This window comes from Coffea arabica, chromosome 8c, assembly GCF_036785885.1.
Source record: "Coffea arabica cultivar ET-39 chromosome 8c, Coffea Arabica ET-39 HiFi, whole genome shotgun sequence".
NCBI classification, from domain to species: Eukaryota; Viridiplantae; Streptophyta; class Magnoliopsida; order Gentianales; family Rubiaceae; genus Coffea; species Coffea arabica.
In genome coordinates, this window is record NC_092325.1 from 1,465,609 (window position 1) to 1,492,163 (window position 26,555).

The 26,555-nt window shown below is 38.6% G+C and overlaps 6 protein-coding genes and 1 long non-coding RNA gene across 8 annotated transcripts; 4 read left to right on the forward strand and 3 right to left on the reverse strand.

Annotated features, from left to right (window-relative positions):
- Positions 1–1,078: 1,078 nt before the first annotated feature.
- LOC113706620 (uncharacterized) lies at positions 1,079–3,514 on the forward strand. The gene is made up of 2 exons (XM_027228547.2): positions 1,079–2,139; positions 2,600–3,514. Exons 1-2 carry the CDS (start codon positions 1,540–1,542, stop codon positions 3,338–3,340), a joined length of 1,341 nt encoding a protein of 446 aa, XP_027084348.1. The 5' UTR covers positions 1,079–1,539; the 3' UTR covers positions 3,341–3,514.
- Positions 3,515–5,474: 1,960 nt separating this feature from the next.
- Positions 5,475–9,125, reverse strand: LOC113706494 (putative late blight resistance protein homolog R1A-3). Its single transcript, XM_027228407.2, has one exon. It carries the CDS (start codon positions 9,123–9,125, stop codon positions 5,475–5,477), a length of 3,651 nt encoding a protein of 1,216 aa, XP_027084208.2.
- Positions 9,126–11,666: 2,541 nt separating this feature from the next.
- LOC113706442 (uncharacterized) lies at positions 11,667–13,957 on the forward strand. The gene is made up of 2 exons (XM_027228344.2): positions 11,667–12,438; positions 12,955–13,957. Exons 1-2 carry the CDS (start codon positions 11,809–11,811, stop codon positions 13,786–13,788), a joined length of 1,464 nt encoding a protein of 487 aa, XP_027084145.1. The 5' UTR covers positions 11,667–11,808; the 3' UTR covers positions 13,789–13,957.
- Positions 13,958–14,166: 209 nt separating this feature from the next.
- Positions 14,167–17,065, forward strand: LOC113706545 (uncharacterized). The gene is made up of 2 exons (XM_027228468.2): positions 14,167–14,897; positions 15,907–17,065. Exons 1-2 carry the CDS (start codon positions 14,427–14,429, stop codon positions 16,723–16,725), a joined length of 1,290 nt encoding a protein of 429 aa, XP_027084269.1. The 5' UTR covers positions 14,167–14,426; the 3' UTR covers positions 16,726–17,065.
- On the reverse strand, positions 15,660–18,003 carry LOC113706546 (uncharacterized). 2 transcript variants are annotated; one of them, XR_003452043.2, is made up of 2 exons: positions 17,413–18,003; positions 15,660–17,284 (listed from the first exon to the last, which is right to left on the reverse strand). It is a non-coding gene; the product is annotated as an uncharacterized lncRNA (long non-coding RNA). The 2 variants fall into 2 exon arrangements; XR_003452042.2 differs by having other exon boundaries at positions 17,390–18,003.
- Positions 18,004–20,204: 2,201 nt separating this feature from the next.
- On the forward strand, positions 20,205–22,419 carry LOC113706283 (uncharacterized). Its single transcript, XM_027228153.2, has 2 exons — positions 20,205–20,975; positions 21,465–22,419. The coding sequence occupies exons 1-2, from the start codon at positions 20,457–20,459 to the stop codon at positions 22,272–22,274; spliced, it is 1,329 nt and encodes a 442-aa protein (XP_027083954.1). The 5' UTR covers positions 20,205–20,456; the 3' UTR covers positions 22,275–22,419.
- Positions 22,420–23,170: 751 nt separating this feature from the next.
- Positions 23,171–25,133, reverse strand: LOC113706284 (uncharacterized). The gene is made up of 2 exons (XM_027228154.2): positions 24,560–25,133; positions 23,171–24,123 (listed from the first exon to the last, which is right to left on the reverse strand). Exons 1-2 carry the CDS (start codon positions 25,028–25,030, stop codon positions 23,311–23,313), a joined length of 1,284 nt encoding a protein of 427 aa, XP_027083955.1. The 5' UTR covers positions 25,031–25,133; the 3' UTR covers positions 23,171–23,310.
- Positions 25,134–26,555: the final 1,422 nt, after the last annotated feature.

Sequence of the window (26,555 nt, forward strand, 5' to 3'; positions counted from 1 at the left end):
ACTATCATATTATAATGAGTAAATCTTATATATACTGACGGTGTATACACTATTATAGTTGGATATACGACACATATGCAAAATTTAAGTTTGAAATTCAAATTCGAATTATATGTAATGTATTTAATGGTGAAAATGTATACACTATCAGTGTATAGAAGATTAATCTATTATAATTGCCAACTAAACAGTGTAACTGAATTAATACAAATTTCAAATGAATTCATTTCCAATAATTCATAAAATCCAAATTCATTTATTGCAACAGGAAGATAAACTGAATATATGTTCATTTAAACATGATTATATGGGCGTATTATGAGCTCTTAGATAAGACTGTCAATCTGACTAGTCTCGTTTGAGTTCAGCTTGAAAATTGAGGATTGTGCCTTTTGTTTAACTAGACTGGATATAGTTTGGACCTAAATATTAGGCCGATTGAAAGCGAGCTAAGCTTGAACCTTATTAAACTCAATCCAATTATAGCCTGGTCCAAGTAATTATATATATTTAAGTATATAAAATACATAATAATAATATATGTAATCTATAACTATGCATATTATAACTTAAAAAAATTATTAGTCTAAAGAGAATCATATAGTAATACACAAATATTAAACATATACTACCACATGTAGTTATGCATTAATTGTGAATTTCGATTGAATATGAGCTAAGTCTCAAACTCTTAACAGTTTTGTAAGTCGAGTATGAGCATCATAAATTTATAATGATGAACTCAATCCCTAGCCCCCGCGTGAACGGTCCAGCGGCAGCACCTCACACCAGTGAATCTTGAGGTCACAAGTTCGAGTCTCTGCTCCACTGGATTCTTCCGCGCACTTAACGTGTTCGAGCCGGGTTGGGGCGCCGGGCCCGGGTCACAGGAGATTAGTCGGGGCGCCGGACACCCCTGTGTCGAGAAAAAAAAAAAAAAAAAAAGAAGTCAACCCCTAAGCTCAAAAGTTCCAAACTCTATTTCTTTTGTGAGCTGAGTTGAACTTGCTAAAGTCCCGCTTGTTAAGTCCGATTGATAGACTAAAAAGGATTGATTTCACACGTTGCGTTCACAAGCCGTGACTTTTTCAGAAAATCAGTGTTGAGCAAGAATTGAGAAATTCAATCTCCATTTCGTCTCTCAAAAGCTGTCCTTCCTGACAGACGCGTCCTGGTCTAAGCCTCTCTCAAGGTTTACCAAACTGCGTGTTAATCTATCTAGTCATCATCACAAACTAAAATAATTCTGAGTAGAAAGTGGGAACCTCCTGCTTTTTATTTTACAGATTGCTAATTCGTCGTCACTTTTGAAGACACTTCTCTGAAGCTGCCTTGTAAGTTACTACAATCTTCTAGGTGTTTACTGGAGGTAAAATACTGTGTCCGCGTCTGCTGTGATATTGCACTATGGCATTTTCTTCTTTCTGCTCAATGACTCTGTCAATGAACAAATGGAAAAGAATAGTAGAAGACTTCTTGAGAAGTCAAGTAAACGAGCCGAGCAGCAAATACCTTCCACCATAGATAAATCTGTCTTGAATGGCAACAAGGAGAACCCAATTTGAGAGGCTTAGACAGAAAAGTAGGGAGGGAGAAATTAAGAAAAGGCTTAGACAGGAAACTAGAGAGGAAGAGATGGGGGAAAGGCTTAATGATGCTGCAGTTATGGGTGATGCTGAAACCCATCTGCGTGATGCTGCATTTAAGGGTGACGCTGCAACCCTTAAGCGGCTAATTCGAGAAGATCCACTTCTTCTTGATAAAGTTAGTTTGAATTGCCAGGATATGAATCCCTTGCACACAGCAGCAAGTTTTGGGCATGTGGAGTTTGTACAAGAAATTTTAGAAGTCAATGATGAAATGTGCTTGGCTCGTGATCCACGTGGGAGAAACCCTTTGCATCTCGCAGCTATCAAAGGCAGAGTGCCGGTCTTACAACAGCTGATTCGTGCCAAACCCTTAGCAGCTCGAGAAAAGGTTGCCGGAGGAGGGACCGTGTTACATTTGTGTGTCCAGTATAATCAGCTCGAAGCTTTGAAGTTTCTGCTCCAGACCATTAAGGATGATGAGTTCGTCAATTTGAAAGATGGTGATGGAATGACCGTGCTTCATCTGGCAATTTGTGATGGGCAAAATAAGGTGTGTTTTTAAGTGTACTGATAAGTGGGCATTTGTTAAAGTAAATCTCTTTTAATTTTTAAGCTTCACCTCAATCTTGAGTTCATTTGAATGACTAGTGCAATTTAATCTTGTTCTTAATTCTCAGTTTATACAATCACATTACCAATTCACATCTTCCTTAATTGTATCCTGCATCTTGCTAGTACCATTTCAAGTTTTCTGCTAGTAGTGATTTCATGAACAATGAACGCCTACAATCTTCAACAAATGAAATTTGCATTTAACTTTGATGAACTGGGCAGGTAAAAATTGTACTTGAATGAGCTAGCTAATGAACACAAAAGTAGTGCCAACTCAAGCATGGAAGTGGAAGTTTCTGAATCTTCTTAGCTCTATATGACTGACTTTGAATTGGCCTATCCAGTGACTTTTTTTTATCTAATTAGCTTGAAATATATATATTTATTTATTTATGCAGACAATCAAATACTTGTTAGACGACAAGAAAGTGGATGTGAACGCGAGGAATGCAAATGGGAACACCGCATTAGACCTCCTCCATGAAGAAGCTGACTCAGAAATTGCACAATCCCTCAAAGACGCTGGAGCTGAAAGAGCCAAAAAAGACATAGCCGGCAGCGATTGGTTGTCTAAGAAAAGGGAGACGCTAATGGTGGTGGCCTCACTAATTGCAACAATGGCATTTCAAGCTGGGGTAAGCCCCGCTGGAGGTGTTTGGCAAGACGACTCATTACCAGGTGCAGAACCACATACTGCAGGAGAAGCAGTGATGGCATATAAACATCCAAGATACTATCGAAATTTCATCAGAACTAATACGGTAGCCTTTGTTTCATCTCTCAGCACAATTTTGTTTCTCATCAGTGGATTACCCTTCAAGAACAGGTTCTTCATGTGGGCTTTGATGGTGATCATGTGGTTGACGATTTCAGCCATCGCTACAGCTTATGGCATATCGATTGCTATAGTAACTCCGAAGGATCACAGGAAACAGCTGAGCCATGTAATTGAGACTGCAGTCACGGTGTGGTGTGGTGTGATGGCGCTCTTGCTGCTGGGAAACACGATGCGATTGGTAAACAGGTGGCTGAGACGTCGTGGTATAGATTTGTTCAAGAAGGTAAGACATCGGAATCGGGATGTTCAACCACAAACCAACCATGACCAAGAAAGTCTGCAACAAATACATTCCAGTTGATTTTTATGTACTATCCTGCAATTCCAATTCTGATCTTCTGTAGATTGTACAACTTAGTTTTGTAATATTTTTGAGATGAGCAAAAGAATTGGTGAAAATCCATCTATGTTGTGTAAGTGTGAGAGAATTATAAACGTAATTACGATCCGGATGTAGCTACACCATTAAGTCCTAGTCCTGACTCCTAATATGGAAGGACGTGGTGAACCTTTCGTAGCCATATAGAGCCGAACTTTTTCTTGAAGAAATGAACATTCTTGGAATCATTTGGAATAATTATTGCGTTTATAAAGCAATTTTGTCAAATTCTTAACCTTAACACTGGGAACATAGACTTGTACAATTTTACTAAAGAGAACGGAACAGGAAAATAGAGTCTTTTTTTTTCCCCAAACGATACTAGTCTTGTATTGATCACAAAATGAGCTTTACAGTTTGGAACAAAGACCCTTCATTTCTATACAAAAAGTGCTTAATAACACAGAGGATTGATCCATTCCTTATCATATAAAATGCCTAAAGCATAGTCACTAATTCTATTACTAACATGGTTAACATTCTTAGCCATAAGGCAAAAGGAGCACATGTGAAATAGAGCTTTCAAACTAAGTATATCCTCAACTAGAGTGTGCATTTTGATATTTGATGCACTTCTAGATTGGGTTTGCTGGAGCAGTTGCTTATTACAGCTCTATATGATGATCTTTCTCCATCGCTTCACTGCTAGTTTACTCATGGCTAGCTTGATTGCCTCAGCTTCGTCCAGTTGTTGACAGTTATAACTTCTTTCCTGTATTGCCCAAGCTGCCACTCTAATATCTACTTCAATCATAGCAGTCACTCCTATACCAACCTCATTAGTGTCCGATCTCCTGTGAGTAGCAATATACACTTTTGCCACCTCTGCATCACTCCTACAGTTCAGCAATGCATGCTTCCACAATCTCTATTCCTTCTCCACATGCTTTACAGATAGGGAAAACAGAGTTTTGTCTGAGAATTTTAAGTGTAAAAGGAGCAGAAATTAAACATATTTGCTAGCTAGTTCACATGACTGGAGTAATGGACAACAACTGCACTGGAGAGTACATCTCGGTGCCAATTAGTTTCACCCTTTCACTACTGCACTAAAGCATAAGCTGGAGCAAAGGAGCCACCATTTGATATCTTCCAACAAAGTTTCCACACATCACAATCCATAACTATGTTCACTCGTCACAAATAAATTTTAGAATAAGCTAAATTCGAACAACTGAATCCATAAAAACAGAAGAATCCACAAAAGCATTGCAAACATTATCTAGTTTCTTCCAAAAAAAAAAAAAAAGCACACAGATGACTTTTGAAGATCCCTGAGAAAAAAAAAAAAAAGAAAGAAACTAATACAAATTACAAAAGTTTAGGTTCGGTAAGACAAATATTAGCAGTCAAAGAATTTAAAAATGAAACAAAAGCACCAGGGCAAAATTGTGAAATTAATTTCACAATGCAAACCTTAGGCTTAGGTATAAAAGTTCACTGTTTAATAGAATGAAACATCTGACTACTCATCATGTAGGGCTGCAAACGAGCCGAGTCGAGTCGAGTTTTGGTCTAATCGATCCGAGTCTTGATTTAATTTTATTGAACTCGAACTCGAGCTTGAGCTTGAGCTCGAAAAAATAAAAAATAATTATTTTATTTTTTAAAAAATAAATAAACTAATATTTTTTTCTTAATAAATAGTAAAATATTAAAGATATATATGTAATTTTACTATTAAAATAAAAAAATAAAAAATAGATATATGTATACACTCGAGCTCGCGAGCTAACGAGTTTAATATTTTAAACTCGAGTTTGAGTTCGAACGGCTCGATTTATTTGCAACCCTAATTTCATGAGTGTAGGTTTGAGTCGAAAAACAGCCAAAGCAAGAATTTGAAGCACCAAAACAGGGTAAAATGAATAAAGTAACTGCTTGGATTCAACAAAACATCCCAATTTAACGACAATATTATGCTGCATTTATCGAATAAGCAAAAAAAAAAGAAAAAAAAAAGAAAAGAAAGACAATTTCAACTTTGATAATTGTACTCGCATGTCATCAAGTAGAATGACCAGGCGAAGGTTATCTCATCTCACACATCAAGGCCTTAGTGAATAACGATCTTGAGCCCCTCAATTCCTTCTTCTTCAATTTTTCTGACTGATTCTTCAGTAGATTGTCCACAGAATTGCACTTCAATCTTCTGCAAGTTGGGAATATCAGCGAATTCAAACGGCACTTCCTCAAGGTCCTTACAATTTCGCAATGCCAGGTGCTCAAGGTTGGGAAGGGGTTCAGCGGAGGCAGTCCACCTGGCAATGTTCAGACTGTCTAACTTCAAGAATTTGAGTTTGAGAAATTCGCCTTCATTCATTTCCCATTCGCTTCCCTCAAAGGCTCTGGAAACCAAATTTAGGACCTCAAGCTGTTCTAGTCCTCCGATAGCAGATATTCGATCCCATGGTAGGCGAAAATTGGAGAGTGTCAATTTCTTGAGATTCACTGGGAAGCTGAGTTCACCTGGATGTAGAGCCTTGCCTAAGTAAAATATCTTCAGCGACTCCAACTCTGTTAGCAACTCCAATCCTGGAAATTGATTGCAGTTTTCAGAAGAATCCCATGATTCTTTGAATATGCACTTCAATTTGCAGAGATTGGACAACCTGCTTAAGATCTTCTCTGTATCTTTCCCATATGAAAAAGATGGTGAGGAAAGGGTAACTAAATTGGCTAACGCAGAGGAATTCTCAGGCTCATCTTCCAAGTCGAAGACAAGTTGGTTATTTACATGGAGGTGCCTCAGGCTCGTCATGCACCAAATGGTACTTGGCAACAGAATTTTATCTGTCAATCCCTTAACAATAAAAGTCTCGAGTTTCCAGAGATTGGCAATTGAAGGTGGAATTGATTCCAGATCCCCACTAACAGCCAAATACCTCAACTGAATCAACAATTCGATTCCTTTAGGAAAAGACATACCAATGTTGATGCTCTCTAAATCCAACACCCTCAGAAGTTTGAAGTGGTGGGAAATGAAGGAGATATCATATGGACGTCTGGGGTTTGTGTCCGTGGTGGCAAAGAATATCAAGGAACGGGTTTGAGGACCGGAAGGGCTTGAGTTAACAAAATGCTTCCGTTTCAGATTGAAGAACAATCGGTGCTTCTCGTATGTTACAGGATTTGGAGGACGATACTCATAAAAATCAGAACCACCATCTACATCATCAAATACAGTATATGGTTCATCATACCTGGTGATCAGCTGTAGAAAGTTCTCTTCTTTTGCTTTTGACAAGCACATTTGGCGCAGAAGATCATGGATGCGGCATGCTTTGACCTGTCCCGTGGTTCTTTTTCTGGAAACTGTTACAAGGCTTCGGCCGATAAGATCCATCAAATAGTCCTCTGCAAGATCTTCTAAGCCTTCCAGCTTACTTTTCTGAATGAACCCTTCGGCTATCCACAACCTTATGAACTTGCGCACAGGAATATCTCTGTCCTCCAAAAATGCACCGATATATAGAAAGCATGCTTTCAAATGATCAGGCAAGTGCTCGTAACTTAACAGGAGGATCTCCATGCATGGCGTTTGTCGATCATCAACAATCCTAGAGCTTAAACTTTCTGCAATCGTCTTCCAAACCTTTAGTTTCTTTTCCGCCCTTTCAAGAAGACCAGCTATTGCAACAATTGCAAGAGGCAACCCCTTGCACTTTTCAGCAATTTCCTTCCCAACCTCCAATAGTTCCTCCGGACAATCACCATGAAATATCTTCATTTGTAACAACTTCCAACTTTCATCATTGGAAAATGGACGAAGGCTGTATGGATTAGTCTTTAGCTCGGCTTCCTCCAAGGACACACGGCTCGTCATCAAAATTCTACTGCCGTTCTTATCATTTGGGAATGCCCTTTGTAATTCCCTCCAAGCTGTAGCATCCCAAACATCATCCATCACGATCAGATACTTTCTATTTTTCAAGCACTGGTACAACTTCATCTCCAAGTCTTCATCATTCATTTGGTGAATGCCATCCTTAAGCCCGGTATCGTTGCTTAAAATTTCGAGCAACAAATCCCTTTTATGATATTCTTGTGAAACAGAACACCATGCCCGAAAATAAAAACAACGTTCAACTCTGAGATCATTGTAAACTTTTCTGGCCAGAGTTGTCTTGCCAATGCCTGGCATACCAATAATAGAGATGATATCCAGCTCCAAAGATCGTCTTGTTAGTCGATCAATAGTATCTTTCATCTGGTCACCGAGACATACCACAGTTTCATCAATCTTAGGGGTCCTAGCTTGCATTAGTCTGGGGCTTGAGATCTTGGTGACTTTTGGAGCTCGGGCATCACAAGTTTTCCCCTCAAAAATTTGAGAGGCTTTTGTCTTGATAGATTTAATCTCTTGAAGAAGATCAGTAATCCATAACTGATGTTGCCAATGAGCACCAATTCCAACTTCTATCAAGTCGATGACATATTCCGCCTCATATGCCACATCGATAAAATGAGCACCGAGGTCTTTCAAATCTGGATCCTGGCTATCTTGCTGAAGAATATTCATGAGAGACAATTTCAAAGACTCCAGATCCAACAGCATCTCTTCAATATGATGCTTCACTAAAGCTATTGACTTTGGATCACGTTGGTGCAGTTCCTTTATGTTATATAAGAGAGAATCAAGGAAGCCCGTCCTGTAAGTCTTCGGGATATGAGACTTATGAAAATGTGTCGACATCTCCCTTAGCTCTGACTTGATGAGTTCCATCTTGTGCAGCAAATTAGAGAACAAAATAATCCTTTTCTGGATGATCACTTCTGTCGTTTGCTCAAAAACAAACGAGTAAAAGAGAGATGTTACTCTCCTGGCAGCTGCTTCAAACTGTATGACGATTGAGTTCATGTCTGTTGTAATCTCCTTCAAGCGATTGCCAATAAACGCTTCAAACAACTCCAGCCCTTGATTAACAGTTTCAATTTGAAATTCTCCAAAGGCCATCAAACTTGCACCATTTTGCAACAACTGAGAAGCAACGGTTTCTGCTTTGGTAAAGACAACCTCCAAAAGCCATGCGTAAAGTAAGCTCCTGGCCTCCTCTTCGGTAATTAGATTGGCATGAAAGGACTGATAAAGATTTTCTACTTTCTCAGTCTTTTCTTGAATAGTTGCAAAGGTTTCTTCCCCATCTTCTATCTTTGCCTGTGGCAGATACATTGTAAAGTTTCCAACGAAGTTCAAAACCTCCCTTAGGTCTTTAGTCTGGCTCTTCTCCTTCATGAAGGTACTGCTGCTGCTCAGTATCAGTTGCTCCTTAAGAAAGACTTCTACTTTGAGAAGACAAATGAATAAGTATAACTCTTCCACATTGGCCGAGATTGATGCTGTTAATGGCAGCAGAACTTTTATTTCTTCTGAGAGACTCTGCATATCTTCACTGGATTCCTCTGGTTCATTAATAACAAAGGCTACCAAGGACTTCAACATCGGGAAAATTCCGTGTCCCTGTTCCCAATTTAAGAGAGAGCAGAGAAAGTAATCCGCCAAAGCTTCATTTCGGCCAGGGCTGATCTTGTTGAGAGATGTCAGGAAATTGAGAGTCAACTCCCAGAACTGTGGATTTTTGGGATCAATCTCGTGTTGTAGGAATATGAGATTGGACTCTAATACCTCTGGAGTAGTAGGATCAATCTCATGTTGAAGATACAGAGGATCAAGCGCCTTACTACTTTGTGCCGAAGTTTCATCCATTGCCTTGACCCAATAATGATAAGACTGATAAGCTATGCGTACAGCCAGAGACGCAACATGATTTAGGTAAATGTCAATCACAGTGTCACTGCAGCTTTCGAACTCAAAATCCAGCACTCCAAGCAAGAAACTTAGTTTGAGATTCCAGTAAGCTGACTGAAAGCAGATGATGAAGAACTTGCCCGATTTCTGGCTTGAAAGGCTCAATCTTTATCTCCAGCAAACGGAGCAAATGCAGAGCTTTTCGAGGCCTTTCTGGGATGAGATTCTGGGCACGAGCAATCACAAGTTCCTTTGCGATCTCGTCTGATGCAGCTTCAAGTTTGACGATGAGAGATCCCAAATTCTGCACCTTTTCTGCACCATGGATGCACCTGTGAATGTAAATCAGGATTCCTTTCAAACAGCTCCAATGGTCCAGTTGGAGGATGAGATTACCCAGTTTATGGTGCAATTCAGCGTGGCCTGAAAAGTCTGCAGTTTGCCATTGGGCACGGAAATCCATTAAGGCAATTTCCAGTTGATCAAAATTGAAAAGGGAGAATTTAGAATCAGAAGCCATGTTCTGATGATTTGAACTATCTCTATGGGGAAATGCAAGTGTTTTCACTCTTTTACTGCTTCAGACAAGGGAATAATATTAGTCTTATATAGCAGTGCAAGCGGTATGGACATGTATTGATTTCTGGAGATTAGTAGAATAAATGGTTAGGAATATTTACATGAGAAAATGCCCACATGAAAATTCAAAACTCAGGAATTAATCTATTTTTGCTTCTAGATCATGATTATAGTAATGAGAAAGTTAGAATTAGCATGTTAAAGTCTACCTCCTCCGGTGGAAAATGTAGAAGGGAACACTTTTTGGTTTCACATCTGCCAAATCCCAAGTACAAACAAAAACAAAACGAATGGAAAAGAAAGCAAGGGTTCAAATTCCCAGGGTCGTTTCTTCTCTTGTTCAGACGATTCAATTGGGTTATACATTGATTGTTTTGTGTAAAATTATTAAAAGGTAAATCGTTGAACACGTCTCTCACATTTTGAAAACTGAATTTTTTCGTCTCTCACTTTTAAAAGTATAATTTTACATCCCTTATAAATTCACATTAATCAAATTTGATCCTAACCTAAGTTCCGACTAGTTTTTGGTTGGAATCCGTCATTTTTTAAGGATAAAATTATCAAATCAAATTTTATAGAACCCGATTCATAGTCCCTCACATTTAGCAAAAATAAATTTTTTCGTCCTTAATATTTTATATAATGAATTGTTCGTCCCTTACATTTCACAAAAAAAAAATTTTTCATCCCCATATTTTTCAAAATAAAATTTTCCATCACAAAGCAAAAGCTCGCCACATTAGACATTACACTCACACAGACACACATAGATATATATATATGTAATAGGTAATCTCTTATTAGTTTAGGTTTTGATAGCTAAATCACCAATTATGAAAGTTCTAAATGTTAACTGAACTGTTAGCCACTTGAACAACCATTTGAACCAAATTCCAATTGGTTTCTTTATTTAAGTGATTAAGCAAATCCAATTGAACGCCTCGAGGCAGCAGTGCCAAAATCGACATTTATTATTTGGATCAAGGGAACACATTTTTTAATTTTTTTTTGAATGTGTAACGTATGGAAGTAATTTTGAACCCCCCCCCCCCCCCCAAAAAAAACACGTATATTGTAATTTTTAGAAACACTTTCACAAACCTCCCTTGAGGTTTATGCTAGTTTTATACAGTACCCTCTATGTTTAAAAAATTACACTTACCTCCCCTCAAGGTGTAAAACAACAAAAATAATCTTCATGAATTACTCAATTTAATATCTCCATGAAGTGAAGTAATACATATTTAAAATTAAAGTTAACAAATTGTTAAAAGAAAAATGAGAAAAAACAAAGAGGAACAAAGAGTCAAAGATTCTCTCTAATCCTAATTACCCGAAACAGCTCAATCCAAGTTTACTTAATATTGTAGTAATTTGGAAAAAAAATTCTAGATTCCTACAAAAATAGGTTACTTAATCAATTAGTATCCAAGTTTTTTTTTTCGATTTGTCCATGTGATTTTTTTTTTAAATCTGAGGAAAGAGAAACGAAATTCTTAGATAGTTTTCTTAAGCTATGTGGCAATATATTAAGTTTAAAATTACAAAAGAATTTTATTTATATAGAGAAAAATCCCCTAAGAGTAATATAGGATTATCAATGGGAATATTTTGCTTACATCAGCAAATTGAGGCCAAACTATTTTCTAAGGGAGGTTTACATAATTTTGTAAACCTAGAGGGTACTTCCTGCAATCATCATAAGCCTCAGGGAATGTTTGTGATATTATCCCTTATTTTTTAAGGAAGAGAATTGTCGGGTTGACTACGTTGTTGTTTTTAGTTTTTACAGCGGTGGACTCCAACCGAATCCCAAAAGATTTGTTTGAAAAATCGGTAACCTAAGAAGTAGTCAACCGTCAGTGGATTAGAGAATTGAGCAGGTTGTTCAACTGTGACTTTTGAGGAAAGCATAGAAGTAAAGGAGTTGAATAATTCATAAAACAGCTGTTGATTAAAGAATAGTTGCTATAGCAGGAGGAGATCTGATGGGTCATCAATGTTTCGTTCCAAAGTTCATTCAAATTCTATCATTTGCCCCACAAAATAGTGAAACCGAATGCAGCTTATGAACTTGTTAATTGATGATAAAGAGGAAGAGCTTCAAACCAGAAAAACAAGGCTTTATCAAGCAGCCATGAACGGAACAGTCTCAATTCTATCACAAATCCTTCAAGAAGATCCTCTAATTCTCAATTCATTCCCCGTATCTTCTTCTTCCATGCTTGAAACTCCTTTACACGTAGCTTCCCTTCTGGGTCGGCTAGAAATCACGAAAGGATTCTTGACCCAGAAGCCCGAGCTCGCTAAATCACTGAATTCTAGGGGGTCCTCACCTCTGCACTTGGCTGCGGCAAAAGGGTATGTGGAGATAGTGAAAGAGTTGGTCTTGGTGAACCCAGACATGTGTTTTGTGTTGGATCATGATGGGCGGAGCCCTCTTCATTTAGCTGTGATTAAAGGCCGGGTTGAAGTTTTGACTGAGTTGATCAGAGCTAAGCCGGAGGCGGCTTGGGTTTTGACTGGTAGAGGAGAGACTTGTCTGCATCTGTCTGTGAATTATAATCGGTTTGAGGTGTTGAAGGTTTTGGTTGAAAGATTGAAGAAAGAGATTGATCAGTTTGTCAACTGGAAAGATCAGAATGGGAATACCATTCTCCATCTTGCCGTGGCCAAAAAGCAGATTGAGGTAAGCTTGTGGTTTGGAAAATAGTCGCTAAAATCTGATATGGCGTTAATCCTGCCCTATGTTTGGTAAAATGCAGATTGTATTCCAAATTCGGTCTTATCACCTGGAGGCCAAAAATGTTGGATGTTTCAGTAATCTTTCTTTAGCCATTTAAAGGGCGGGAAAACATTTGTAATTGTAGAATGCAGTCTGCAAATACAAATTTTTTTGACCAAACAAGTGCCTTCACTAGTGCCGGCAACCAGTTAACAATTCTGGTTCGTTTAAGGCTGCGCGATGTGATATTGGCAGACAGACTCGTTTAAAAATCTGCCATCATTTCTTTCTCTTAGTTTGTGATCAACAATTTTCATTATTCTCACTAGATTCTTTTCCTTCTATTATTCTTCTTTCTGGAAACTGTTTTGTTAGTTGCTGCTGGTTTTGCTCCTTAGTACTAATATGCATTTTGCTGAATGCATAAAAAATATATGTTGTAATATGGTGGTAACAGGCTGAATAACGATTTCTCTGCAGATCATCAAATATTTGCTGATCAATACAGAAATTGATGTTCATGCTCGAAACGTTCTTGGTTTAACTGCTCTGGATGTCTTGCTACAAAGCCAAGAAGACTTGAGAAACATGGACATTAAACAATGTCTTGAACACGGTAGATCTTCATATATCAAACACACATCCTTAAGGGTACCGGTGACAGATGCAGCCAGAACTACTTCATCGATTGCCAGGTTGCAGAATTTGCCGACTATCAGCAAAAACAAGCAGCCCAACAAGCATAAACAAACAGACTGGCTAGCTAAGATGCGAAGCGCATTAATGGTTGTAGCATCATTGGTTGCTACTGTGGCCTTTCAAGCCGGACTATCCCCTCCTGGGGGTGTTTGGGCCAGCGATTATGTTGTAGATTCGAATGGCAACCAAGTGGAAAACCCACATTATGCAGGTCAATCAGTAATGGCAAGTAATCTCCATCAAGCATACGGTCAATTTTTGATCTTCAACACCATTTCTTTCCTTGCTTCCTTGAGCATAATCCTATTACAGGTTAGTGGATTGCCTCTAAGACGACATCGGTGGATGTGGACTCAACTGGTCATAATGTGGATTGCCATCAGTACTCAAAGCATAACATACTTCATTAGTTTTGTTAATTTGAGTCCTGGTCGTCTGAAAGGTACCCTCAGCCATGTGACTAGGATTTCAGTTCTAGTATGGTTCTGTCTTATGGGAGTTGTATTCATCGGTAATGTCATTAGAGGGGTTCTCCATGTGCTTAGAAAGAAAGGATATGTTAAGGAAAAAGAGAGGGAACCCACAATTGCAGAAGAGGAGAATGATGAGCTATAATGATGAAGCTCATCATTTAGGTAAATATTTAATAGTACTAGTGATCTGTATAAGAACTGTTTCCGAAGCAAGTAACTGAAAGATGTTGTAATATTCTTGAATAACACTAATCCACTCGTCGCGTGTCATATATGGTTCTGGGACTAAATTACAAAAACTGTTCATCTAAGTCTCCTCTTGTTTCTTTTTCTTAAACATTTGTTTGAATTGCTTTACCAATCGCAGACTCCCAGTTTTTTGGTGGAAAGTATCCTGTTAAACATGCATCTGCTATAGTTGAAGGCAAATTTCCTATTTGTCCTAAAAAGCTCGAAAATTGTATTAAAGAAGCTTCTAATACTCGGCAGGTCCTCCTCGCTCTCTTAAAAGTCTTGCCCTAGTATTTCAACTGACGTTTCTCTGAAGCTGCCTTCAGTGATACGTAAACGTCCGGCATATTTACCAGGAAAGAAATGTGTCCTTGCCTTCAGTGATACGTAAAGGTGCGTCTGAAAAGAAAATTCTATGGGCTTTACAAAGTCTTGAGATTAGCATAAGTTAACCAGGACTGCCACCCCATATTGCAGCATAAATCTTTGCTGCGTTGTGAAATAAATATGGGATGCTTAGGTTAAAACCAAAAAACAGGGAATTTACAAATGGACAGAAGGGTTTGTGATGCAGCACTGGAAGGAGATGTTACCACTTTTTATCAGTTAATTCAAGCAGATCCACTTGCTCTTCATAAAGCTGCTGTGAAGTGTGAGGATAAGAATCCTCTTCACCTAGCAGCAATATTGGGCCATGTAGATTTTGTAAAAGCAATCTTACAAATTGAATCTGCTCATTTTATGTGTTGGGCTCGGGATCGAGATGGCAGAAACCCTTTACATCTTGCTGCCATGCATGGAAAATTGCCGGTCTTGTTACTGCTAATTCGTGGCGGATTTCGAGCAGCTCTAGAGAAGACAGACGGCGGGGGAACCGTTTTGCACCTCTGCATCAAATACAATCAGCCGGTAGCACTGAAGATACTGGCTGACAAATTAAAAGATCCAGAGTTCGTGAATGCCAAAAATGAAGATGGCATGACCATATTGCACCTGGCCGTGTACTATGAGCAACATGAGGTACAAGCCGCAAATCATGTTGGCTTAGTTTGAAACAAAAATTGGCATTAAATTTAAAAAAAAAAAAAAGAAGAAAACTTTTTCCAAGAATTGTCCAGCACTAACAAGTAACAAATCATCTTGGCTTAGTTGAATTGTGATACAGTCTTATCTGGTGCAAAAATTTTAACATAGTGATTCCGATTAAAAATTTTTTGCGGTCCTACGGAGGGCCAAAGGCCCTTTACAAAGAAATTAGACTAGGAGTAGCTAGTCCTATAAAATCATTGCTTAACACATTTTTAAGTACATCTGGGGGTTCTCTAAACACTTTCAGCCCTGGTTCCGAGCCCTGACTCAGTCTAGCTAGACATGTAAGAGTTGAGGCAATTATGACCCACATGATTGATTCTAAAGTGATTGATATCATAATTAATTGATTGACATTTTGTCAATAATTAATTAGTATCTGTCAATCAACTAATTAGTATCTCTCATTTGTTAATGATTGATTGATATCTTTGTTAATTGATATATTATTCACTCAATTAATCAATCAAATCAATCAATTAGTCAGAAAATGTTATTTTCAGTTATGAATTTTGGCAAGATTTTCTTGATAGAAGGAAACCCTAGAGGTTTTTGTATTTACTAGTAAGGGTCCCTAATCTAACCTATAAATAGTCTGTGATATTCCATCAATTGTACTCTAAATTCTCCTTATACTTTTTCTTCTTCTGCATATTTTGTTTTGTTAGAATAGATAAGAAGGAGTCAAAGATATAAGAAGAGATCAACTTGTACTTGACAACAATGGTTAGAGGTAAGTGTATTTAGATCTCCGCTGCATAGTAGATTCATATGTACATAGTTGGTTTTAACAAGACAGTCTGCACTTGCATTGCCTTCCCTCCAGACATGCTTGACCTCAAAATCCCAGCCTTTATCCATCCAGCTTCTAATAAGTTTGATGAGGCTTAGGCGTGAGCTATTCTCTGTAATTCATCAGTTCCAAAATTGGTAAATGCAGACCATCAAATACTTGCTAGTTGACGCTGGAGTAGAGGTGAACATCAAGAACGCAAACGGGAAAACCGCGTTAGACCTTTTGTTTGGGCAGGGAATCACCAAAAATTCAGAAATTTCAAGGTCTCTTCAGGAGGCTGGTGCCTTGAAAGCCAAGGATATTCGCTCCCCTATTGACGACCGAAAGCTCAAGCAGCTAGAGTGGTTCGACAAAAGCAGAGAAGCACTAATGGTGGTGGCCATACTTATTGCAACCATGGCTTTTCAAGCTGGGATAAGCCCTCCAGGAGGTCTGTGGCAAGATGACTTGTTAGAAGGACCAAATCCACACACAATAGGAGAAGCTGTTATGGCACAAAAGCATCCAAAATATTACTGGCTTCTGATTCGGACAAACACAATAGCATTTGTTTCATCTCTGAGCACAATTATTTTGCTCATTCGTGGGTCGAGCATCCCCAGCAAGTACTTTATGCCGCTGTTGGCCTTCGTCATGTGGCTAGCCATTGCAACCATAGCCATAACTTATGGTATAGCATTTGTTACAGTAGCACCAAAAGGAGCAAGAGGGCGGCAATTGGGTAATACAAGTGATATTCTAGTCATCCTACTCATGGTCTGGAGCGGTTGGATGGTCGCAACCCTGTATGAGATAAACGCTCTGTTCAAGAAATGGCTGAAAATTCGCCGGATGGACAGCAGAAGCTACTTGTTTTTTTATTTTGGCAGTCAGGTGCTCTCTCGGCTCAGCTTGCGGGCACCCAGGCCTAATGGCAGAGTTACTCCACCTACCCCAACCCCAATCCCAATCCCACATCCTTGACATGCGGTTTTCTGTTTCTGTGAATTGTAGAGTGACAAATGGACAGAAGGGTCTGTGATGCGGCACTGGAAGGAGATGTTACCACTCTTTATCTGTTACTTCAAGAAGATCCACTTGTTCTTCGTAAAGCTGCTTTGAAGTGTGAGGATAAGAATCCCCTTACGTGTGTTTAGTGCGTGATTGTTGGAGAATTTTCAAAATAAAGGGTTGCAACTATAATGACTAGTAGTTGGTTATGGTGCCTATTCACTAAAGCCATGGATTAGCGAATGGGCATGTCCATTTTCAAGGGACATGAATGGCTCTTTAAATATAACCAACATCCATATTAGTTTGTATATGGAGTGATTTGGATTGTTATAATCACTAGGGGTGGCACCCGCGCTCGACGCAGGAATTGTAACTTGGTGGCTTCTTCTGTAAGTAGGCGGTATAGACCATCTTGCATTGTAGCCAACGCACGAAAATAATGCATTAATTGGAACAATTGTTTTAGAAAGTACCTTGATGACAAATCTGCTGCTGGATGAACCCTTGCCTCCCACTTGAACTCGAGTCACTGGCAAACATGTAAATTCAAGGATAGAGTTACAAATATAATTGCAAATTCCCCAATATAGTAACTGTTTCATTGGAAAATTGGATACACACATATAGAATCTACCTAAAAAACATAGGGCAAGAAACCTTATCTCTTCGGACACCATCTTGGTAATACGAAGCTTAAGAAACTCATCCAACCATACTTTGTGTATACGACCTCCATTATTGTAGATTCCTAAAAAACTGCACAACAAATGCTTCAGAAGAGCAAAAGGCTTTCCATTTCAGTTTGGAGATGCTTTCCAAGAGGTCCCTCATCTTCCATCCATTGCTGTTGTATCAAAGAGGCCATAATTGCTCACTCTAATCATCCTACTTTTTAGAGCAACTCAATTGATTTTGTAAAAGTTTAGAAGGGAAAAGGTTTGCAGTTACATTTCCACCATCAAGCATTGAATTAATCTTGTTCTCAATGCATTCATGTGAGCATGTAAACATGCTTCAATAATTCAATTAACCCCTCGAAGTCTTTGCACAAGCTCAATTACTCATCTGACCATTTGCAGCAATTACAAATCCATGGAAGAACCTCTCTGTCTTAACTGCACAGCTAACATCTACTTTGAAAGGTAAAGTCGAAACAATCACTCCATAACCACACATTCACAGTGTAAGCATCATCCCACTAAGGGTATGGTGGGTAATGCACACACCAAAACGCATACCATGCTGGTACTCTAACCTTATCCATCAGTCAAACACCCACTCCTTTTTATACATGTATAGGATATTCTTCCAAAGTTCTCCATAAATATAGACAAATATGTCAAACTCTTGAGTGCTTTTAGTGAAATGATGTCGTTAGTATAAAACTCAGTCAATCACTAGATTTCGTTATATCCTGAAAGTTAATTTGTGGAATTCTTTTTCGTACCAAAATTGTAGGGGCAAATTAAAGTTCAAGGACAGTGACATTTGTAACACCCCTTCAAACCATCTCTCTTGATCTAATATTGCTGTATAAAGGTATGCCTTAAATTTTGTTGTAAAGGTGATGAGGATGGAAGGAAGTCTTTACACCTCGCTGCCATGAGCGGCAAACTTCTATATATATATATATATTCCTTGGCTTGGGTCTTTTATTTTTTTGCAGGGACTTTTTCTTTCTCAAGCACAAAAAGGAAAGTAATACCAATCATTCCTGGCATACTGTTAATGAAAAATTTTATTATGTAAGAACCAAAATAAGCGATTTTAATCTTAGAAAAAAATAGCCACTTTCGTTCCCTAGTGAGTGGTCACATTTTTAGTTAAATTTTAGTCGAGAGTTATAGATACGTTAATATTTCAGTCAATTGGTTTAACCTTCTATTTTGAATTTTCTCGGTTCTTCTAATCCTTAACCCCATTTTCATCTCCAATCATGGACACATGAAACGTTATTTCAGTACGATTGTAGGTTGCATAATAACTATATTATATAACATAATAATATATTTTAAATTATAAAAACAGTAAAATTTTTAAGTTGATGGTTCACTGGATTCATCGATTGAACCGTCAAATCGTTGACTGATCAACGAATTTAATACTTAGTTAGTCTAATTAGCAATTCAATTCGATCCTATGATTGGTTCACGGGATTATCGACAGCCAAACCGAGCCGGATTTTATAACTATGGTCTAATGGCTTCCCGCCTTCCCGTGGCCGCGGGCATCAGATCTTCAAGAACATGTCGGATTCACGGCCCTAGACGCTCCAGGCTCCTGCTGATACACTACCATACCGTATTGGTGGAGATCTAAAGCTTCCAAACGGTCATCTTTGGCCCCAGCCACTCTTGCAGTGCTGATATACTACACTACCCTCCATTATGTCTTTTATTTATTATTTTTCTTTAGTTTAATTTGATTTTACATAGAAAGAAACATGGTGGCAATTAGGCGAGAGAGAGGAAGAGTGTATAAAAGCTGGAAACAAGAACATATGCAAAGAAAGTAAAGATGTGATAAAAAAAAATCACAAATAATGAGTTGGCATACACTTATAAATGGACCCTCCTGCTGATATAGTGACCAGAGTAAAGGGAAATGAGGCACGAACAGTCATCAGAAGGACCGTTCTTGAGCAATTCACGATCAAGATTTGGCCAAAAAAATTTGTACGATCCAAATTTCATCTTGTATCTCGATTTTAATAACATATGTGGGACTCATAAAATTTTGTTTTAAAGTTAAACGTTGTTAAAAGTAAATTATATCATATACAAACAAAGTGATGCGGTGTGCAAAATGCAGATTCCTGCCTGTGGTCCTAAAAAGAGTAAAGGTACAAGTCCATTTAAGCCAGAACTGTTCTAGCTGAGAAAATTTGACTTTTCTAATTGTCTGCAGGAGTTGATGCGTAGTTAGAAATATAGTAATGCCCTGTCCTCCTTGCTCCCCGAAAAGACTTGCCCTTCTATCAACTGAAGTTCTCGGAATCTGCCCGCTGAGTACACCTCTTGAGCACATAACAACATCAAACATGTTTACCTTGAGAACTAATGAACAAACTAATAACTGTTGCAAAGGTTCGTGGTTCCGATTTTACCAAGAAGACAAAAAATTCAAATTGCAAGATCAAAGAAAAAAAATGACATGAAACATGTAATTCTAACTCAATTAACTTGCAGGAATTCATATGAAGGATAGTTGAATACAATGTATTTTTTGTCATAAAAATCTCTGTTTTACACTGCCTAGACACGAAGACACCAATGATTGTTCCGCCCCTTTCCTTTACCTTTTTAAGGACCTGATTCCATTTCTCATGCGATGTAGTCATTCTTTACTGAACCAAGACCGTGTCAAATGCTCAAATTTAAAAGAAAATCCTTTGGACTTAACAAAGTCTTGAGATGACTATCAAGTCAAATAGCAGTCACCCTATTCCGGATAAATCCTTCCTGCGTCCTGAAACGAGTGTGAGACACTTTAAAGCCTTGTAAAAAGGTGAACCACAGGGGGAGAAATGGAGACGAGGCTGTTAAAGCCCTTGTCTGCCAACCGAAGTTTCTCTGGAGCTGCCTTGAATAATATGACAGCGTCCAGGATGTTTACCAGAAAAAGTTTGTGTCCTTGTCTCATTTAATATGCACGTCCTAACCATATTGTAGTATAAATCTTTGCTGCGCAGTGAAATAAATATGGGATGCTTAAGTGAAACCCATAAACAGGGAATTGGAGGGTTACAAATGGACAGAAGGCTTTGTGATGCAGCGCTGGAAGGAGATGTTACCTCTCTTTGTCAGTTAATTCATGAAGATCCACTTGTTCTTGATAAAGCTGCTTTGAAGTGCTTGGATAAGAATCCTCTTCACATAGCAGCAATATTGGGCCATGTAGATTTTGCAAAAGAAATCTTACAATTTGATTCTGCTTTTTTTATGTGTTTGGCCCGTGATCGAGATGGCAGAAACCCTTTACATCTTGCTGCCATGTATGGAAAAGTGGCGGTCCTGTTAGTGCTAATTCGTGCCGAATTTCAAGCAGCTCTGGAGAAGACAGATGGCGGGGGAACCGTTTTGCACCTCTGCATCAAATACAATCAGCTGGAAGCATTGAAGATACTGGTTGACAAATTAAAAGACCCAGAGTTTGTGAATGCCAAAAATGAAGATGGCATGACCATATTGCACCTGGCCGTATACTATGGGCAATATCAGGTACAAGTCGCAAATCATGTTGGCTTAGTTTGAAACAAAAATTGCCATTACAAAAAAAAAACTTTTTGCAAGAATTGTCCAGCACTAACAAGTAGCAAATCATCTTGGCTTAGTTGAATTGGAATGCAACAATCTTATCTGGTGCAAAAATTTTAACAATGTGATTCCGAGTGGAAAAAAAAAAATTTTTTTGGGGTCTAAGGAGGGCCAAAGGCCCTTTACAAAGAAATTAGACTAGGCGTAGCTAGTCCTATTAAATCATTTGCTTATCACATTCTTAAGTACATCTGGGTTTCTCTAAACGCTTTCAGCCCTGGTTCCAAGCTCTGACTCAGTCTAGCTAGACAGTCTGCACTTGCATTGCCTTCCCTCCAGAGCTGCTTGACCTCAAAATCCCAGCTCTTTTCTATCCAGCTTCTAATAAGTTTGATGAGGTTTAGGTGTGGGCTATTCTCTGTAATTTCTCAGTTCCAAAATTGGTAAATGCAGACCATCAAATTCTTGCTAGTTGACGCTGGAGTAGAGGTGAACATCAAGAACGCAAACGGGAAAACCGCGTTGGACCTTCTGTTTGGGCAGGGAGTCACCAAAAGTTCAGAAATTTCAAGGTCTCTTCAGCAGTCTGGTGCCTTGAAAGCAAAGGATATTCGCTCCCCTATTGACGACCGGAAGCTCAAGCAGCTAGAGTGGTTCGAGAAAAGCAGAGAAGCAATAATGGTGGTGGCCATACTTATTGCAACCATGGCTTTTCAAGCTGGGATAAGCCCTCCAGGAGGTCTGTGGCAAGATGACTTGTTAGTAGGACCAAATCCACACACAATAGGAGAAGCTGTTATGGCACAAAAGCATCCAAAATATTACTGGCTTCTGATTCGGGCAAACACAATAGCATTTGTTTCATCTCTGAGCACAATTATTTTGCTCATTCGTGGGTCGAGCATCTCCAGCAAGTACTTGATGCCGCTGTTGGCCTTCGTCATGTGGCTAGCCATTGCAGCCATAGCCATAACTTATGCTATAGCACTTGTCACAGTAGCACCAAAAGGAGCAAGAGGGCGGCAATTGGGTAATACAAGTGATATTCTAGTCATCCTACTCATGGTCTGGAGCGGTTGGATGGTCACAACCCTGTATGAGATAAACGCTCTGTTCAAGAAATGGCTGAAAATTCGTCGGATGGACAGCAGAGGCTACTCGTTTTCTGATTTTGGCAGTCAGTTGCTCTCTCGGCTCAGCCTGCGGGCACCTAGGTCCAGTGGCGGAGTTACTCCATGTACCCCAGCTACCCCACTTCCTTGACTTGTGGTTTTCCGTTTCTGGTGAAATTTAACGATTAATTGTGGAAATTAATGATTTAATGTTCATTCGTACAATTAGTAGTGCTAGTGCTCAAGGCATACTCTAACGTATGTGCAGTTAATAAAAAATATATTTGTTAAAATTATCTCTTTAAAAAATTTTTATAGGCTTTATAGGTCAAATTTCATTATAATTAAAAGGGTTATTATCACTTTACCCCCTTAATGTTTGGTACTACTATTAATTTTCCCTTTAATGTTATTTTTTAGTCACTTTACCTCTAAGACTGACGATTAAACATAACGGAATTTGTTAAGTAAAGTAAAAAGACAAATTTAGCCCTAAAATTATCAATGAATGGACAAGATGTGTGAATTGGTGGGGAAAGAAGGAAGTCGGAGGGAAAGCCACTGGACAAGGAATGGGCATTTTTTTTTCTTTCGAAAGTATCAAAAATTTGAGATTATTGCCTCTGTCAGTAGTTTCTTTGTTGCTGGAGTGTGTTAGGTGAGGTCTAACATACATTCCAAGTGGAGAAGTATAACTAATGACCATCATTTCCCATGACCTCCTGTTGATATAGTGACCAGAATAAAGCTACAAGTCCTTTTAAGCCAGAAGTGTTCTAGCTGAGAAAATTTGACTTTTCTAATTGTCTGCAGGAGTTGATGCGTGGTTAGAAGTATATTAATGTCCTGTCCTCCTTGCTCCCCATAAAGTCATGCCCTTCTATCACCTGTGAAGTTCTCGGCATCTGCCCGCTGAGTACCCCTCTTGAGTACATGACAGCATCAGACATGTTTACCTTAAGAACTAATGAACAAACAAATAACTGTTGCAAAGGTTCATGGTTCATATTTTACCAACAAGACAAAAATTCAAATTGCAAGAACGAAGAAAAAAATAACATGTAACATGTAATTCTAACTCAATTAACTTGTAGGGATTCATATGAATGATAGATGAATACAATATTTTTGTTATTAAAAATAATTATTGCCATATTTTGCATGTGCATGCTTTCCATGTCTTGCATTTACACCCGACTCTCGCCACTCGGGGTACGAGGAGTAACTCCGCCACTAGACCTGGGTGCCCGCAAGCTGACCCGAGAGAACACCTGACGGACAAAATGAGAAAACAAGTAGCCTCTGCTGTCCATCCGATGAATTTTCAGGCATTTCTTGAACAGAGCGTTTATCTCATACAGAGTTGTGACCATCCAACCGCTCCAGACCATGAGTACGATGACTAGAATCTCACTTGTATTACCCAATTGCCGCCCTCTTGCTCCTTTTGGTGCTACTGTAACAAGTGCTATAGCATAAGTCATGGCAATGGTTGCAATGGCTAGCCACATGACGAAGGCCAACAACGGCATTAAGCACTTGCTGGGGATGCTCGACCCACGAATGAGCAAAATAATTGTGCTCAGAGATGAAACAAATGCTATCGTGTTTGCCCGAATCAGAAGCCAGTAATATTTTGGATGCTTTTGTGCCATAACAGCTTCTCCTATTGTGTGTGGATTTGGTCCTTCTAACAAGTCATCTTGCCACACACCTCCTGGAGGGCTTATCCCAGCTTGAAAAGCCATGGTTGCAATAAGTATGGCCACCACCATTATTGCTTCTCTGCTTTTCTCGAACCACTCTAGCTGCTTGAGCTTCCGGTCGTCAATAGGGGAGCGAATTTCCTTGGCTTTCATGGCACCAGCCTCCTGAAGACAGCTTGAAATTTCTGAACTTTTGGTGACTCCCTGCCCAAACAAAAGGTCTAACGCCGTTTTCCCGTTTGCGTTCTTGATGTTCACCTCTACTCCAGCGTTAACTAGCAAGTATTTGATGGTCTGCATTTACCAATTTTGGAACTTATGAATTACAGAGAATAGCTCACGCCTAAACCTCATCAAACTTATTAGAAGCTGAATGGATAAAAACTGGGATTTTTAGGTCAAGCATGTCTGCAGGGAAGGCAATGCAAGTGCAGACTGTCTAGCTAGACTGAGTCAGAGAACCCCCAGATGTACTTGAGAATGTGTTAAGCAATGATTTTATAGGACAGCTTACTCCTAGTCTAATTTCTTGTTAAGGGGCCTTTGGCCCTCTGTTAAAATATTTGCACCGGATAAGACTGTATCCCAATTCAACTAAGCCAAGATGAGTTGCTACTTGTTAGTGCTGGACAATTCTTGGAAAAAGATTTCTTTTTTTATTTATTTATTTTTTTAAAATTTAATGCCAATTTTTGTTTCAAACTAAGCCAACATGATTTGGGACTTGTACCTCATATTGCTCATAGTACACGGCCAGATGCAATATGGTCATGCCATCTTCATTTTTGGCATTCACGAACTCCGGATCTTTTAATTTGTCAACCAGTATCTTCAATGCTTCCAGCTGATTATATTTGATGCAGAGGTGTAAAATGGTTCCCCCGCCGTCTGTCTTCTCTAGAGCTGCTCGAAATCCGGCATGAATTAGCACTTGCAAGACTGCCACTCTGCCATACATGGCAGCAAGATGTAAAGGGTTTCTGCCATCTCGATCACGGGCCCAACACATAAAATGAGCAGATTCAACTTGAAAGATTGCTTTTACAAAATCTACATGGCCCAGTATTGCTGCTAGGTGAAGAGGATTTTTATCCTCACACTTCAAACCAGCTTTGTCAAGAACAAGTGGATCTTCTTGAACTAACTGATCGAGAGCGGTAACATCTCCCTCCAGTGCCGCATCACAAAGCCTTCTGTCCATTTGTAACCCTCAAATTCCCTGTTTTATGGTTTTAACTTAAGCATCGCATATTTATTTCACAACGCAGCAAAGATTTATACTACAATATGGGGTGGCTGTCCTGGTTGACTTATGATAATCTCAAGACTTTGTAAAGCCCATAGAATTTTCTTTCAAGACGTATGTCAAATGAGACAAGGAGACAGGTCTTTTCTGGTAAATATGCCGGACGTTTACATATCACTGAAGGCAGCTTCAGAGAAACTTCAGTTGAAATACTAGGGCAAGACTTTTAGGTGAGCGAGGAGGATATTAAATAAGTATTTCTAACCATGAATTAACTCCTGCTGAGTATTAGAAGCTTCTTTAATACAATTTTCGAACTTTTTAGGACAAATAGGAAATTTGCCTTCAACTATAGCAGATGCATGTTTGACGGGATACTTTCTACCAAAAAACTGTGAGTCTGCGATTGGTAAAGCAATTCAAACAAATGTTTAAGAAAAAAATTTTATGGGATTTATAGGTCAAATTCCATTATAATTAAAATGTAGATAATCATACATAAAGAAGATGATGGGACTCTGCTGATTGTGGAGAATTTTTGGATTAAATTAGGATAAATTTGCCCTTATGATTAAGGATATATTAGAAATTTAAAAAAAAATGATATTATGTATTTACACAGTATAGTGACATTCTTCCTTTATATATTGTATAAACATTAACAAATAAATAAATTGCTACAATTATAAATACGAATGAGCCAAAAAATTTTAAAAGTTACTTCTTTAAAAGAAAAAATTATAAGTCTGATTATGCTTATTGTGATCATGATGTTCAGCTGTAATATGTCAGGGACCTGGGTTGAGCTTGCGAAAGTGCAGCGGGAGGGAAAGGCAGGTTAGGTTGATTTGGGGAGAAGAATGAAATAGAGAGAGGAGAGAGAGACAGGACAGAGGCAGGAGAGAAGGATTACAAAATCTGATATTCTCTATTTCTTAAACTGGATTCCTTTTATACTAGCTTTCCTTTTATATCCAACTAAGCAGAAGTAGGACTGCAAACGAATCGAGCCGCTCATGAGCGGCTCGAGTCAAGCTCGAGTCGAGCTTGAGCCGGCTCGAGTCAAACTCGAGCTCAGAATATTAAGCCGGGCTCGCGAGTTTGAGTATATATATATATATATATATATTTTATTATTTAATAATAAAAATTATGTATATTATATTTATTTTTTTTATTTTCATAGTAAAATTACGTATATATCCTTAATATTTTATTATTTATTAAGAAAAAATATTATTTTATTTATTTTTTAAAAAATAAAATAATTATTTTTTCATTTTTTTCGAGCTCGAGCTCGACTCGAATCAAGTCGAGCCGAGCTCGAAAACTGCTGGCTTGTCGAGCTCGAGTTCGGTAAAATTTAGTCAAGACTCGACTCGATTAGCTCAAAACTCGACTCGACTCGACTCGTTTGCAGCCCTAAGCAGAAGGAAACTAATGCAGCGTGAGCTAACTGAAGGAGCTAACCTATCTAACT

What these genes read in the sequence shown, in the direction of transcription:
- LOC113706620 (XM_027228547.2), top strand. Translation starts at nt 1,540, where the DNA reads ATGGCAACAAGGAGAACCCAATTTGAGAGGCTTAGACAGAAAAGTAGG. An exon ending in TTTGTGATGGGCAAAATAAG is followed by an intron (nt 2,140 to 2,599) that starts GTGTGTTTTTAA and finishes TTATTTATGCAG; the next exon opens with ACAATCAAATACTTGTTAGA.
- LOC113706494 (XM_027228407.2), bottom strand. Translation starts at nt 9,125, where the DNA reads ATGGATGAAACTTCGGCACAAAGTAGTAAGGCGCTTGATCCTCTGTAT.
- LOC113706442 (XM_027228344.2), top strand. Translation starts at nt 11,809, where the DNA reads ATGCAGCTTATGAACTTGTTAATTGATGATAAAGAGGAAGAGCTTCAA. An exon ending in TGGCCAAAAAGCAGATTGAG is followed by an intron (nt 12,439 to 12,954) that starts GTAAGCTTGTGG and finishes ATTTCTCTGCAG; the next exon opens with ATCATCAAATATTTGCTGAT.
- LOC113706545 (XM_027228468.2), top strand. Translation starts at nt 14,427, where the DNA reads ATGGACAGAAGGGTTTGTGATGCAGCACTGGAAGGAGATGTTACCACT. An exon ending in TGTACTATGAGCAACATGAG is followed by an intron (nt 14,898 to 15,906) that starts GTACAAGCCGCA and finishes TGGTAAATGCAG; the next exon opens with ACCATCAAATACTTGCTAGT.
- LOC113706283 (XM_027228153.2), top strand. Translation starts at nt 20,457, where the DNA reads ATGGGATGCTTAAGTGAAACCCATAAACAGGGAATTGGAGGGTTACAA. An exon ending in TATACTATGGGCAATATCAG is followed by an intron (nt 20,976 to 21,464) that starts GTACAAGTCGCA and finishes TGGTAAATGCAG; the next exon opens with ACCATCAAATTCTTGCTAGT.
- LOC113706284 (XM_027228154.2), bottom strand. Translation starts at nt 25,030, where the DNA reads ATGGACAGAAGGCTTTGTGATGCGGCACTGGAGGGAGATGTTACCGCT. An exon ending in TGTACTATGAGCAATATGAG is followed by an intron (nt 24,124 to 24,559) that starts GTACAAGTCCCA and finishes TGGTAAATGCAG; the next exon opens with ACCATCAAATACTTGCTAGT.